The 13,537-nt window shown below is 35.3% G+C and overlaps 1 protein-coding gene across 1 annotated transcript; it reads left to right on the top strand.

Annotated features, from left to right (window-relative positions):
- The first annotated feature begins 10,332 nt into the window (after positions 1–10,332).
- LOC132645570 (aquaporin PIP1-1) lies at positions 10,333–13,149 on the top strand. The gene is made up of 4 exons (XM_060362614.1): positions 10,333–10,738; positions 11,859–12,154; positions 12,388–12,528; positions 12,875–13,149. Exons 1-4 carry the CDS (start codon positions 10,414–10,416, stop codon positions 12,968–12,970), a joined length of 858 nt encoding a protein of 285 aa, XP_060218597.1. The 5' UTR covers positions 10,333–10,413; the 3' UTR covers positions 12,971–13,149.
- The last annotated feature ends 388 nt before the right edge of the window (positions 13,150–13,537 follow it).

The following is a 13,537-nucleotide window of genomic DNA, read 5'->3' as shown; positions in this document are numbered from 1 at the left end:
TCAGAAAATTCGTAAGGAAAAATCTGAGGAATCAAACGAATTTATAGCCATGGAAGTACTGTTTCTGAAGGTTTGCAACCCTTCATAATAGTCACTTTAAAAACGGGTGGGAAATTTAAATAAAATCTGGGAAAGAACCGGGTCGCGGGTCAGACACGCGGATCCGGGTCACTAATGGGTAGGATTGGATAATTTAATTAATTAATTAATTAAATAATTAAAATTAAAGAAAATTTGATCCAAAAAGATTATCAATCAAATCCAAAGCCGAAGCCAAGCCGAGCGACGACGACAGCGCGAGGGAGACCCTCTTCTTAACCCTTTAGCAACAAGGAGTACTTCTACTTTTAAGTAGGGGAATTTTTCTTTTCACTACCAATGAGGGACAAATGTTCATTTCATAAAGCAAGAGGGAACGACTCATTTTCCCTCCACTTCTTTTCCCCCCTTCATTTCCCATTCAATCTATCAATTAAACCCAACAATCCCCCACATAAATGGGGAATGGCTATAAGATAAAGGAATGCACGGACAAGTGTGTAATTTACAAGCAAGGATTAATTGCATTTGGATAAGTAGGTTTCCTTTTGAACTTTCCGTAGTGAACATATGTCGGATATATTCTGTCAATCGGTAGATTTGATATCTTTGAACCGTCGAGCTTTGGTGTATACCTAGATAATCACATGTCACACAATCAATCCTTTACCGTATATGGTTCTTACGGTTGTGTTCGTTTCAGCCATGAACACCTCCTGATTTTATGAGTGTATAGAGAATGGGCTTTTTACCATCATCCTCTTTGAAACGGCTTACACTTCACACTCACATAGGTGATTCCTAAACGTGTTATCGCGTAGATACACTATTTGGTCAAACATGCCAAACTTAGAAACCATTAAAAAACTTAAGCTTTAGTAGCTTGTTAAAAAGCCTTTACGTTTTATCCTTGTTCCTGAACATTGTCTTCATCACGAGAATGGATTGAGTTATTTGACAATGCCAAACCGTCAGTCACAACTTTGTTTGATCTCCTTGAACCTAGCTCTTGGGATCTCCAGTCTGCTAGGTAGAGTTACCGCCATGATGACTTGTCCTAAGCCTTAAACCCATTTCCTTAGATGATCTTTCAACCGCCTCTCTAGTTAGGCCTTTTGTAAGTGGATCCGACACATTATCTCTAGACTTTACATAGTCAATAGTGACAATTCCACTAGAGAGTAGTTGTCTCACGGTATTATGTCTCCGTCGTATATGACGAGATTTTTCATTGTACATAACGCTCCCTGCCCTACCTATTGCTGCTTGACTATCACAATGTATGCATATAGGTCACAGAGGTTTGGGCCAGAATAGAATATCTTCTAAGAAATTCTGGAGCCATTCAGCTTCTTCACCGGCCTTGTCTAAAGCTATAAATTCAGATTACATCGTAGAACGGGCGATGCACGTCTGTTTGGATGATTTCCAAGACACTGCTCCACCCCCAATTGTGAAAACATATCCACTCGTGGATTTAACTTCAGATGATCCGGTGATCCAATTTGCATCACTATATCCCTCAATCACGGTGGGATATTTATTATAATGCAAAGCATAGTCTTGGATATGTTTCAAATACCCCAAGACTCGTTTCATTGCCATCCAATGAGTTTGATTGGGATTACTCGTGAACCGACTCAGCTTGCTAATAACACATGCTATATCTGGTCGTGTGCAATTCATACTATACATCAAACTTCCCAAAACTCGTGCATAGTCCAATTGTGAGTCACTTTCACCTTCATTCTTTTGAAGTGCAAAACTTACATCAATTGGAGTTTTTGCGACATTGAAATTTAAATATTTGAACTTGTCAAGTACCTTTTCAATATAATGTGACTGTGATAATGCTAGACCTTGTGGAGTTTTATGGATCCTAATTCCTAAGATCAAATCAGCAACCCCTAAGTCTTTTATGTCAAATTTGCTAGCGCGCATACGCTTTGTAGCATTTACATCGACAATATCTCTACTCATTATCAACATGTCATCAACATATAAACAAACAATGACTTCATGATTTGGAGTATTTTTAATGTAAACACATTTGTCACACTTATTAATCTTAAATCCATTTGCCAACATTGTTTGGTCAAATTTTGCATGTCATTGTTTGGGTGCTTGTTTTAGTCCATAAAGAGACTTAACAAGTTTTCACACTTTCCCTTCTTTACCAGGAACCACAAATCCCTCAGGTTGTTCCATGTAAATTTCTTCCTCTAACTCTCCATTTAAGAAAGCTGTCTTAACATCCATTTGATGGATTTCAAGACCATGTACGGCCACCAGTGCCACTAACACCCGAATAGATGTTATCCTTGTTATCGGCGAGTATATGTCAAAGTAATCAAGGCCTTCTTTTTGTCTATAACCTTTGACCACAAATCTTGTCTTATATTTTTCGATAGTGCCATCAGCTTTCATTTTCCTTTTAAAAATCCATTTTGATCTTAAAGGTTTATTTGCAGGAGGAAGATCAACCAATTCCCATGTATGGTTGTTCAAAATTGATTCAATCTCACTATTGACTGCCTCTTTCCAAAATGTTGAATCAGAAGAAGACATCGCTGCTTTAAATGTTTGAGGCTCATTTTCAAGCAAGAATGTCACAAAATCTGGTCCAAAGGAAGTATATGTCCTTTGACGTTTGCTGCGCCTTGGATCCTCTTCACTTGGTGTAATTTCCTTTGGTTCTTCCCGCGGTCGTTTAGATCTTTCACTTGACGACTCACATTCAATTTTATACGGATAAATGTTTTGAAAGAATTCAGCATTATCTAATTCAATTACCGTATTAACATGAATTTCGGGATTGGCGGATTTGTGAACCAAAAACCGACAAGCTTTGCTATTTGTAGCATATCCAATAAAAAGACAATCCACAGTTTTTTATTCGATTTTTACCCTTTTGGGTAAAGGAACTTGTACCTTTGCTAAACACCCCCACACTTTGAAATATTTCAAGTTGGGTTTTCTTTCTTTCCATAGTTCATATGGAATAGATTGTGTTTTGTTGTGGGGCACCCTGTTGAGTATTCGGTTAGCTTCTCCCCACAAGCTCTGCGGTAAACCGGAACTTATTAGTAAAGCATTCATCATTTCCTTTAATGTTCGGTTTTTCCTTTTCGCAATTCTATTTGATTGTGGTGTGTAAGGGACAGTAGTTTGATGAATAATTCCATATTCTAAACATATCTCTGCAAAAGGAGATTCGTATTCTCCACCCCTATCACTTCTAATCATTTTTATCTTTTTATTCAATTGATTTTCCACTTCGTTCTTGTATTTCTTAAATGCGTCAATTGCTTCATCCTTACTGTTAAGCAAATACACATAACAATATCGAGTACAATCGTTAATAAAAGTTATAAAAATACTTTTTTCCACCTCAAGATGGTATTGACTTCATATCACATATATCTGTGTGGATTAAGTCTAAAGGATCTGAATTCCTATCAATAGACTTATATGGATGTTTAACAAACTTAGATTCAACACAAATTTCACATTTTGATTTATTACACTCGAATTTAGGCAATACTTCTAAATTAATCAATTTTCGCAAGGTTTTGTAGTTGACATGTCCTAAACGAACATGCCATAGATCATTTGACTTCAATAAGTAAGACGAAGCTGAATTCTTATTAATACTGTCAACAACCATTACATTAAGTTTGAAAAGGGCCTCGGTGAGGTAGCCCTTTCCTATGAACATCTCATTCTTACTTATTACAACTTTCTCACTAACAAGCACACACTTAAACCCGTTTTTGACGAGTAGTGCGGCTGAAACTAACTTCTTCCTAATTGTAGGAACGTGCAGAACATTGTTGAGAGTCAGCACCTTGCCGGAAGTCATCTTCAGAAGTATCTTCCCATATCCTTCAACCTTGGTTGTTGCAGTATTTCCCATAAAAAGCTCCTCTTCGGGTCTAGCGGGAGCATAGGTTGCAAATGCTTCTTTCACAGAGCAAACATGTCGTGTGGCACTAGAATCAAGCCACCACTCCTTTGGGTTTCCAACCAAATTGCACTCCGATAGCATTGCACATAGATCATCAATGTCATCATTCATCTTTTCCACCATGTTCGCCTGACCCTTGTTCTTGTCCTTTTTCGGGAGACGACAATCTGGGGCTTTGTGGCCAGCTTTCCCACAATTATAGCAGTTGCCCTTGAACTTTTTCTTGGCTTGCTCCTTCTTTCGTCCGGTGGACTTATTTCTTTTCTTACTTTTTGAGGCAGCCTCTTCAATGATATTCGCTCCCATAATCGTTGAATTCCCACGCGACTTCTTCTTGGCTGTTTTGTTATCTTCCTCAATCTTGAAACGAATCACAAGATCTTCCAACTTCATTTCCTTGCGCTTGTGCTTTAGATAATTTTTGAAATCTCTCCACGAAGGAGACAACTTTTCAATCATTGCAGCCACTTGAAATGCTTCGTTAACTACTATGCCTTCAGCAATAAGGTCATGAAAAATAAGTTGAAGCTCTTGAACTTGGGTTCCAACGGTTCTGCTGACTGTCATTTTATAGTCTAGAAACTTGGCAACCACAAATTTTTTCAAACATGCGTCTTCGGTCTTATACTTCTTCTCAAGTGCATCCCACAATTCTTTAGAAGTTTTCATAGCACTGTAGACGTTGTACAAATCATCCTCCAAAGCACTTAGGATGTAGCCCTTGCATAGAAAATCTGCTTGTTTCCACGCCTCAGCAATCATAAATTTTTCATTGGCCGGCATATCAGCGGCAGGCACAGGAGGGTCTTCGTTGATGAACTTCTGCATACCAAGAGTGGTAAGGCAAAAGAACACCCTTTGCTGCCATCCTTTGAAGTTGGCTCCAGAAAATTTCTCGGGTTTTTCCGCCGGTGGCACAGCAGTTCGGCTTGTTTCCGCAACAGTCACAGAAGTAGTAGCGCTTTCAAGTGCCATTTCTTTTCACTGTCAAAATTGACAAACTGTTTTAATAATCAGAATAGCAAACTTTTCACAACAACAACGACGATGTTTTTATGTTCTTCAAATCGTTGTACAAGTATGAACTTTAATATTCCAACGAAGTTTTTATATCTTCAAGTCAGAATACGAAATTTCATACGGAGTAGAAAACCACACAGGTTTTAGTCTCCAAAACAGAATGCAGATTAATATATAAAATTTAATTTCCTTAAGATTGTTATTAATCTGTATTGCAAAAACGTTGAAACAGTAACTTAGAAATAATTTCTGAAAACAGAAAACAGAAACTAGACAGATTCTGGAAAAACCAATAGAAAATGGAAAAACAGAAACTGGAAAAGTAATAACAGTCTCTGAAAAATATTTAAGAATGAAAATCGAGCCCACTAAATGCACAATATGTCCTTTAGGAAATTATTCCTCTCAAGTACCTGAGGTTAACGGAATATATCCTCACAGGATAGAACGATCTTACTCACCGGTGTATCGGTACCTAAAACAACGGTGTCAGCGAACCACTCAACGGTAGTAAACTACACTAGAATTTATTTGTGTAGAAGAAGAAGAAGTTTTGAAGTTCAGAAAATTCGTAAGGAAAAATATGAGGAATCAAACGAATTTATAGCCATGGAAGTACTGTTTCTGAAGGTTTGCAACCCTTCAGAATAGTCACTTTAAAAACGGGTGGGAAATTTAAATAAAATCTGAGAAAGAACCGGGTCGCGGGTCAGACACACGGATTCGGGTCACTAATGGGTAGGATTGGATAATTTAATTAATTAATTAAATAAATAATAATTAATTAAATAATTAAAATTAAAGAAAATTTGGTCCAAAAAGATTATCAAATCTGAAGCCGAAGCCGAGCGACGACGGCAGCGCGAGGGGAGACCCTCGACAAATGCTCATTTCATAAAGCAAGAGGGAATGACTCATTTTCCCTCCACTTCTTTTCCCTCCATTTCCCATTCAATCTATCAATTAAACCTAACAGAGTAGGTGTTTATTTACTAAAAATTACGGTGTTGTTTCTTCTAGAGAAATCAATTTATTGGTAAGCTCCATTTACACTATATTTCTAGCGATCGTCATTTGGTAAGCTTGCTAAAGTTGAAAAAGGTCCTCTCTTTAGACTATGTTTAACATCCCCTGTGAAGGATCACACGGAAATTTTGTTCAACTTAATATACCAAAAAAAAAAAAAATCAAGAAACAATGGTCAAGGAAATAAACTTGAGCCCAGAAGTGGCCTACTTCAATGTTGTAAAGGAAAATTGATTAACACATAGCTAGGCAGGAAAAAACTAATTGATACATGGTGTTTACACCAAAGCAACTAGTGCAATATACATCTTGTATTTAATATCTTCACTTCATTTTGTGGAGTAAATTTCACTTAACATTCTTCGTTTTTTAAGATATTAGAAACAGTACTTCCTTCATCTTTCGACCGAGACAATAAATTCATTAATTCAACGGTTAAAAAGGAGGTGGGTCATTTACATGGAATTATGGAAGTTATCATAAATAAAAGAGAGAATATCTCTGTTGCCATTTTGACCCCAAGATTTGATATAAAGGCACTTCCATCATTGTTTCTCTCTGGATGTTGTTATCCTTTGTGTATTCTTATTGTGAAGAGGAAATTTGCTGGTTCAGTCCATGACTGGGTTTTAAGTTGTTTGTTATGATGATTCATGATGATTTGGAATTTGGACCCTCATGACAAACCTGCTTCCACAACAAGGAGAACATCCAAAAACACAAAAGAGTTATTAAACAATTTATGACAAATTTAAAATTATATATTACTCATGTTATGATTTCAACATATGAGTCGTGAGTACAGTCACACTTAATAATTTTGGCTCAAACTATATATAATATGCGTACTTGAAAATTTTATCGGAATCATTTTTTTGAGTTTCCCATCAGATGTTTGGTACCCGCATTGAAGCTCGATTAATCAAGATTCACGCCACTTAGAAACCATCCCGGAGAAGTACTTCTTATCAAGGATTTTTTCGTAAGCCGAAATCTTTGATAGGGAAAGAACAACTCCATCTGCTGTACTGCATTCTTTGGTGATTCTCGGAACTATTTGATTCTAAAGAAAAGTAAGTGAATAATAAGGGGGAGAACTAAAGCAATGACATTTTTGAGTAATTGCGATCAACGCTAATCATTACTATTGAGTTGCCAAAGGCCCCAAAGTTCATCAACGGCATGTGCGACCGTTGGCTCGAATTTCGTGAAACACTTTTAAATCTTTCTCTAACGGCGGAAAAGTTTTAAAAACTACATCCTCTCTACTTTATTAATAATTTCAACTTCCCACTCAAGGATCCTTTTGCTTTTGCTTGTCTTCCTTTTTTCTTTTTAATCATATATAAGGTATACGAGCAAAGGGTTTCTTTTAAAGAAGATTGAACGTTACAATTAGATTCAGTTTGCTTTCACTTAATGTAGATTCGAATTTAAATAATCTAAAACTTGTCAATTGTTTTACAATCTTTTGTTTGGTTTTAATAGGTCTGGATGAAATTATTAAAATCATTAAGATGTTATCATCTAAAGATTCATGTGAATGTGACTTTTTCCGCTATATTATCCATTACAACCCTCAATCAATGGCGGAGCCACATAGCTTAAAGATGGTAACTTGGATATCCTTTGCTGGAACATTACAGTGTATAAATAATTTTATATTTTGTGCATAGAAAAATTATACAGTGTATGCATGTTAAATAATGTTTATATATATATATATATATATATATATTATATTAACTGTTGATACTCGTGAGCACCCTTAAAGAAATTTTTTGACTTCATCACTGCTACCAATGCTAACCTCCAATGTGCACCTGCCACTACTAGCCACCTTCGCCGTAGCTACCATCACACAACCACCACTATCAACCACCTCCATCACCATCTACTTACACCACTACTAACCACCTTCACCACCTTTCACTAGAGGTGGAATTTGTGACGGCGGAAATATCTTCAACCAAGTCTCATCTAACACTATTTCGCTTGAGGATAATTAAATGTATGTCTATGGTTATTTTCTTAAAATAAAGTGTGTATAAGTTAACATCGCTTAAAATGACAATGCAAAACGAATTAAATTCTCAAAGCTCTATTGACCGATCCAAATCCGTGGGCAAGTGACAACAAGTTGACACACTTGGGGGTAGGGGTGTCAAATTTGGCCCAAAAAGTGATGACCCGTCTAACCCGCCCAAATTTTTATGGGTTGGGCTCAAGATAATTTTATATTGGGCTGATTTCAGCCCAATCTAACATAACTCATTTTAAAGTGATCTCCAATTTAGCCCAACACTAGCCCAATTCTAGCCTATTTTTAAGATTTACTTAAATTTGGGTTTATTGCTTGAGATTTAGTTTATTTATTTAATCAATACACTTTTCTTGTATCATGTATCTTATAAGTTTGTGGTGTGTTCAATATAAAAGGAAATATTTTTCACGAAAAATATTTTTCTTGAAAAATATTTACCTCGAAAATTGTTTTCTTAAAAAATATTTTCCACGAAAAATCAGTAAAAATAATTTTCAGGAAAATATTTTTCTCAAAAAATGTATTTCTAGAAAATATTTTTCTAGAAAATAGACCCTTCAAAAAAATTGGATCAAGTTGGGCGGGTCATGACCCATCCCATTTTTAGTCCATTTCAGCCCAACCCAATTCAGCCCAAATAACTTATGGGCCAATGTTAGTCCAATCCATTTATTACCTCAGCCCATTTTTATTGGGTCAATTTCAGCTCAACCCGCTCATTTGACACCCCTACTTGGGGCTAAAAGCATGCCACTCACTAGGTGAATAGAACTCTTGCGCCAAATGATTTTGAAATTGTGAATCAGCTTTGGTTAATTAAAGTAGTTTAAAATTACTCCCTGGTTCACTTTTATTTATTCACTGTACTAAAATTAAATTTTCACTTTTACTTATCTACTTTAGCATATCAAAAAAAGATAAATTTTTTTTTTTGTTTTTTCCTTAACATTAATTAAATATATTCAAATTATTCTCCAAATTCAGTTAATATGAGTATTATGGTAAAATATATACTTTATTTATTAAATTTTAAGGAATTTGTAAAATCAAAAGTGAACAAGTAAGGGAGGTGGTAGCAAGATGAAACACTATTGACCATTACATGGTGATTAGTACAAATTGTGAAATGGCCGTTAATGGATTATAAACTTTAGAAAAAGGTCTCTGCAAAATGAGTATGACAGCTCATCTTCTTCTTGACCCCTCACTTGTTTCTTTTTTTGTGCTATACGTACTTTCCAGAAACACCCTGCCTAATGGGGCTCTTTATCACACAAAACGAAAGAGAAAAAGCAAAAAAAGGAAAAAAGAAATGGGAGAGGACCAAAAAGACAAATATACTTGAGTATGAAAAGATGAACTTACCTAAAACTTCCCTAATTCATTCTTTCTTTTTCTTAATGTCCTTTTCTTTTTCACATTTACATTTTACTCCACCCTTTTCTTCCTTGTTTTACCAGCTAAGCATTTGCTTTCTATTTTGCTTGTATGGTGTTCCAAGCCCTGAATTTTGTCATACGCCTCAACACTTGTCTTATTACTTGAAAGTAAACATGGCAAAACGTTGATTCTTTAAGCAACTATTTTTATTTTCCCTCCTTATGTCGTTATTATAGTTAACTTTTTTCCAAATACATATTCATATATTCACACATTAGGTGACTGAATTCACATAATTCAAGGATGGAATTCTACACATCACCTCGCCAACAAAAAATACACTGAAACACAAAAATATAAGTCATCATTTTAACTTACTTGCATCGAGAATTATAGCAGTCGCATTTAGTAATTAATGATCTGAGTTTTGCTCTAAAGTAAATTTATGTTTTGCATAGATAAGCTTGAGCTTGAAAATGATAGTAAAAAATATCAATTGAAGAAGATAATTTGTTACTTCAATCGTAACTAATAAATTGCTACCAACAATTGACAGATAAAACCTTGCTTTATGTAGACAAAGAAACTGAAATGGGAGTGTTGTTCTTTAAATAAAAATAAAATATATATACTTCACTTTGTTAAACTACACTAATAAGGAATGATTCTAAATACATAGACTTAATTAAGTAGCTTAGAAACTCAAATAGAATCCAAAATTGTCATATTCTCATAAATTGAATACTTGTTGACAAAATCTGAAACCTCAAGGGGCACAAAAGAAAATTAACCAAACATGAAGACCTTAATGCAATATTTATCATCAATTTTCCCTCTATAAAAAGAATCAACCCCCACTATCTTGACAACACACACAAAAAAAGAAAAGGCAAAAGCTGTTTTCTGTTTGCATAATCTTGAAGAAAATTTTGCAAGAATGGAAGGGAAAGAAGAGGATGTTAAGCTTGGTGCAAACAGGTATTCAGAAAGGCAACCATTAGGGACCTCAGCACAAAGCAAGGACTACAAAGAGCCACCACCAGCACCATTATTTGAACCTGGTGAACTGCATTCTTGGTCCTTTTGGAGAGCTGGTATTGCAGAATTCATGGCTACTTTCTTGTTCCTTTATATCACTGTTTTAACTGTGATGGGTTACTCAAGGGCTAATAGCAAATGTAGTACTGTTGGTGTTCAAGGTATTGCTTGGTCTTTTGGTGGTATGATTTTTGCACTTGTTTACTGCACTGCTGGTATCTCAGGTATACATACATATCTCTGACTCTTTTTTACCTCCATAGTTTATGTGTTCAGCTAGAGTTGTGTGTTTAACTTCAAAGTTAAGTCTTTTATCATTTTCATTAGTGATATTTTGCTTCAAAGATGAGAGCTTTAATGTGTCATTTTTACCTCCATAGTTTATGTATTCACTTTTCGGAAACAGCCGTCACCTTGGTAGGAGTAAGGTCTGCGTACACTCTACCCTCCCCAGATCCCACGATGTAGGATTTCACTGGGTTGTTGTTGTTGTTAGTTTATGTATTCACTTAAAGTTGTGTGTCTAGCTTCAAAGTTAAGTTTTTTATCATGTTCATTAGTGGTATTTTACTTCAAAGATGAGAGCTTTAATATGTCCTTTTTACCTACATAGTTTATGTATTCACCTAAAGTTGTGGGTTTAGCTTCAAAGTTAAGTTTTTTTATCATGTTCATTAGTGATATTTTACTTCAAAGATGAGAGCTTTAATATGTCCTTTTTACCTCCATAGTTTATGTATTCACCTAAAGTTGTGTTGTTAGCTTCAAAGTTAGTCTTTTATCATGTTTATTAGTGATATTTTGCTTCAAAGATGAGAACTTAATGTGTTTTTGTGACTAATGAAGAAGGAAACCCATCAAGTTGCATTCTTTACCAGTTTTGAGTTTCTTGTTAATAGAATCCTGTAGAGTTTCATAATACATCAAAATTAACAGTTTCATTTTGGACATTTGGAGAATAAAATTCTTTTGTTGTGGTTTTTGATGCAATGTTGTTATGGGCTTTTCAGCTATACTAATAGGAAATCCTTGTGCTAGAGCTGGATTAAATTCCAAGTTGTACCTTAGTCAAAGATGGTCAGATCCTCTGAACAATTGGTTCTTAATTAATTGAGTTTTGAGTTCTATTCACACAATCATGTTACTTAAAAGGTAATTACAAGCAAATATTTTTGATAAACGTTAAGTAGTAACCAAGTAAAAATGGTACAAAAACTTGCTAAAATAGGTTAAACTACATTAACAGTGCAAGAAATCTTTATTTGGCAGTGTATATAACTTAAATACTTTTAAATTTGTTCTTTGTGTTCTGACCTTGAGAAAATTCTTGGTTTTGATGATCAGGTGGACACATTAACCCTGCTGTGACATTTGGTCTGTTTCTGGCAAGAAAATTGTCCCTAACCAGGGCAGTGTTCTACATTGTGATGCAATGCCTTGGTGCAATTTGTGGTGCCGGTGTTGTCAAAGGGTTCCAACCATCTTTGTATGAGATTCAGGGTGGAGGTGCCAATGTTGTGAGCCATGGTTACACCAAGGGAGATGGACTTGGTGCTGAGATTATTGGCACATTTGTTCTTGTCTACACAGTCTTCTCTGCTACTGATGCCAAGAGAAATGCCAGAGACTCCCATGTCCCTGTGAGTACACTTAGTTGACTTCTCATTTTGAGCTGATTTACAAAATAGCCAGCTAATGTACGGGTTTTGTATATTTAAGTGTAAATATACAAATAATATACATATCGTATACATAAATATACATGTAATCAGTATTTTGTATATTTTGGCTAGCACCCGCAATAATTTCGGTTGACTGGCCAAAGAAAGCCCTTTATTTAATATGTATACTTACTCAATGTTGTGTTTTACAGATTTTGGCTCCTCTCCCAATTGGATTTGCAGTGTTCTTGGTTCATTTGGCCACCATCCCTATCACAGGCACTGGCATTAACCCTGCTAGAAGCCTAGGTGCTGCCATTATCTACAACAGAGAACGTGCATGGGATGACCATGTAAGTTTTACTTCTATGCATGAATGGATGTTGTTATATTATTCGAATGGAGTATAAGTTTTCTTAAAAGATATAGTTATACTAGATAACTAAGATGAGTTTAAATGGAGCAAGATGCACGGTAAAGATTCATAGAACCAATGACAATGGCAATTTTCTTGAGATTGAGGCATAGTCGCTGATGTTTTTGTGTGGTTACACTAAATCTGTGCCACTATCGTAGTAATAACGAATGCAACCTTATTCCGATCCATTAACTTAAACTCCTAGCTAATGTGTTTGGTTTTATAAGTAGCTAATGTGTTTTTCTTTCTTTTTTTTTCCCCCTGGTTTTGAATGAATGCAGTGGATTTTCTGGGTGGGACCATTCGTTGGAGCTGCACTTGCTGCCTTGTATCATCAAGTTATCATAAGAGCCATTCCATTCAGGAGTGAAAACTGAGGAACACCTAGGCTTAACTATGGGCTATGACTATGTCTTGTTTCAGTGTTTGGTTATTTTGCTATGATTGACAATGATGTTCAATGTTGATTATGTACAAAAGCTGTTGTAATGCTTTATAACTTATTACTATGTTGCTTCTTGAGTTGATCTTATTTATTCTAGCTTCTATTTGAGTATTGATTATTATGTTTGCAATCCTTTTTGTTTAGAGCGTAACTTCTATCAATATTTTCACAATCAGATCACTTAGAAAATAATAATTAGTAATTCTTCATGATAAGTAGTACCTTTTTAGATATGATAATAATTAATTAACTAGTTAATTTTACGATTATACTGGGCTTGTTGACTTTAGGAATTTTTACTTGTTGTAGCTTCTTTTTAAGATGTAATTTATTAAGAATAACTACCCTTTCACTTAATTATAATTACCAGCTACACCCAAATACAGAAGTTGGAGTGGCTGAAGTGGTATTGGGCGAGGCTCTCCCCCTGCCTCACCCAGGTTTCGAACCCCCTAGAAATATTTATGTTCTTACATTTACATGAATTTGAATGTATATG

Source organism: Lycium barbarum, chromosome 6 (assembly GCF_019175385.1).
Source record: "Lycium barbarum isolate Lr01 chromosome 6, ASM1917538v2, whole genome shotgun sequence".
Lineage (NCBI taxonomy): Eukaryota > Viridiplantae > Streptophyta > Magnoliopsida > Solanales > Solanaceae > Lycium > Lycium barbarum.
This window is presented reverse-complemented; position numbering and strand designations above follow the sequence as displayed.

Coding starts and splice junctions, on each gene's coding strand:
- LOC132645570 (XM_060362614.1), top strand. CDS start 10,414: ATGGAAGGGAAAGAAGAGGATGTTAAGCTTGGTGCAAACAGGTATTCA. Junction 12,155..12,387: donor CCAGAGACTCCCATGTCCCT/GTGAGTACACTT, acceptor TGTGTTTTACAG/ATTTTGGCTCCTCTCCCAAT. Junction 12,529..12,874: donor AACGTGCATGGGATGACCAT/GTAAGTTTTACT, acceptor GAATGAATGCAG/TGGATTTTCTGGGTGGGACC.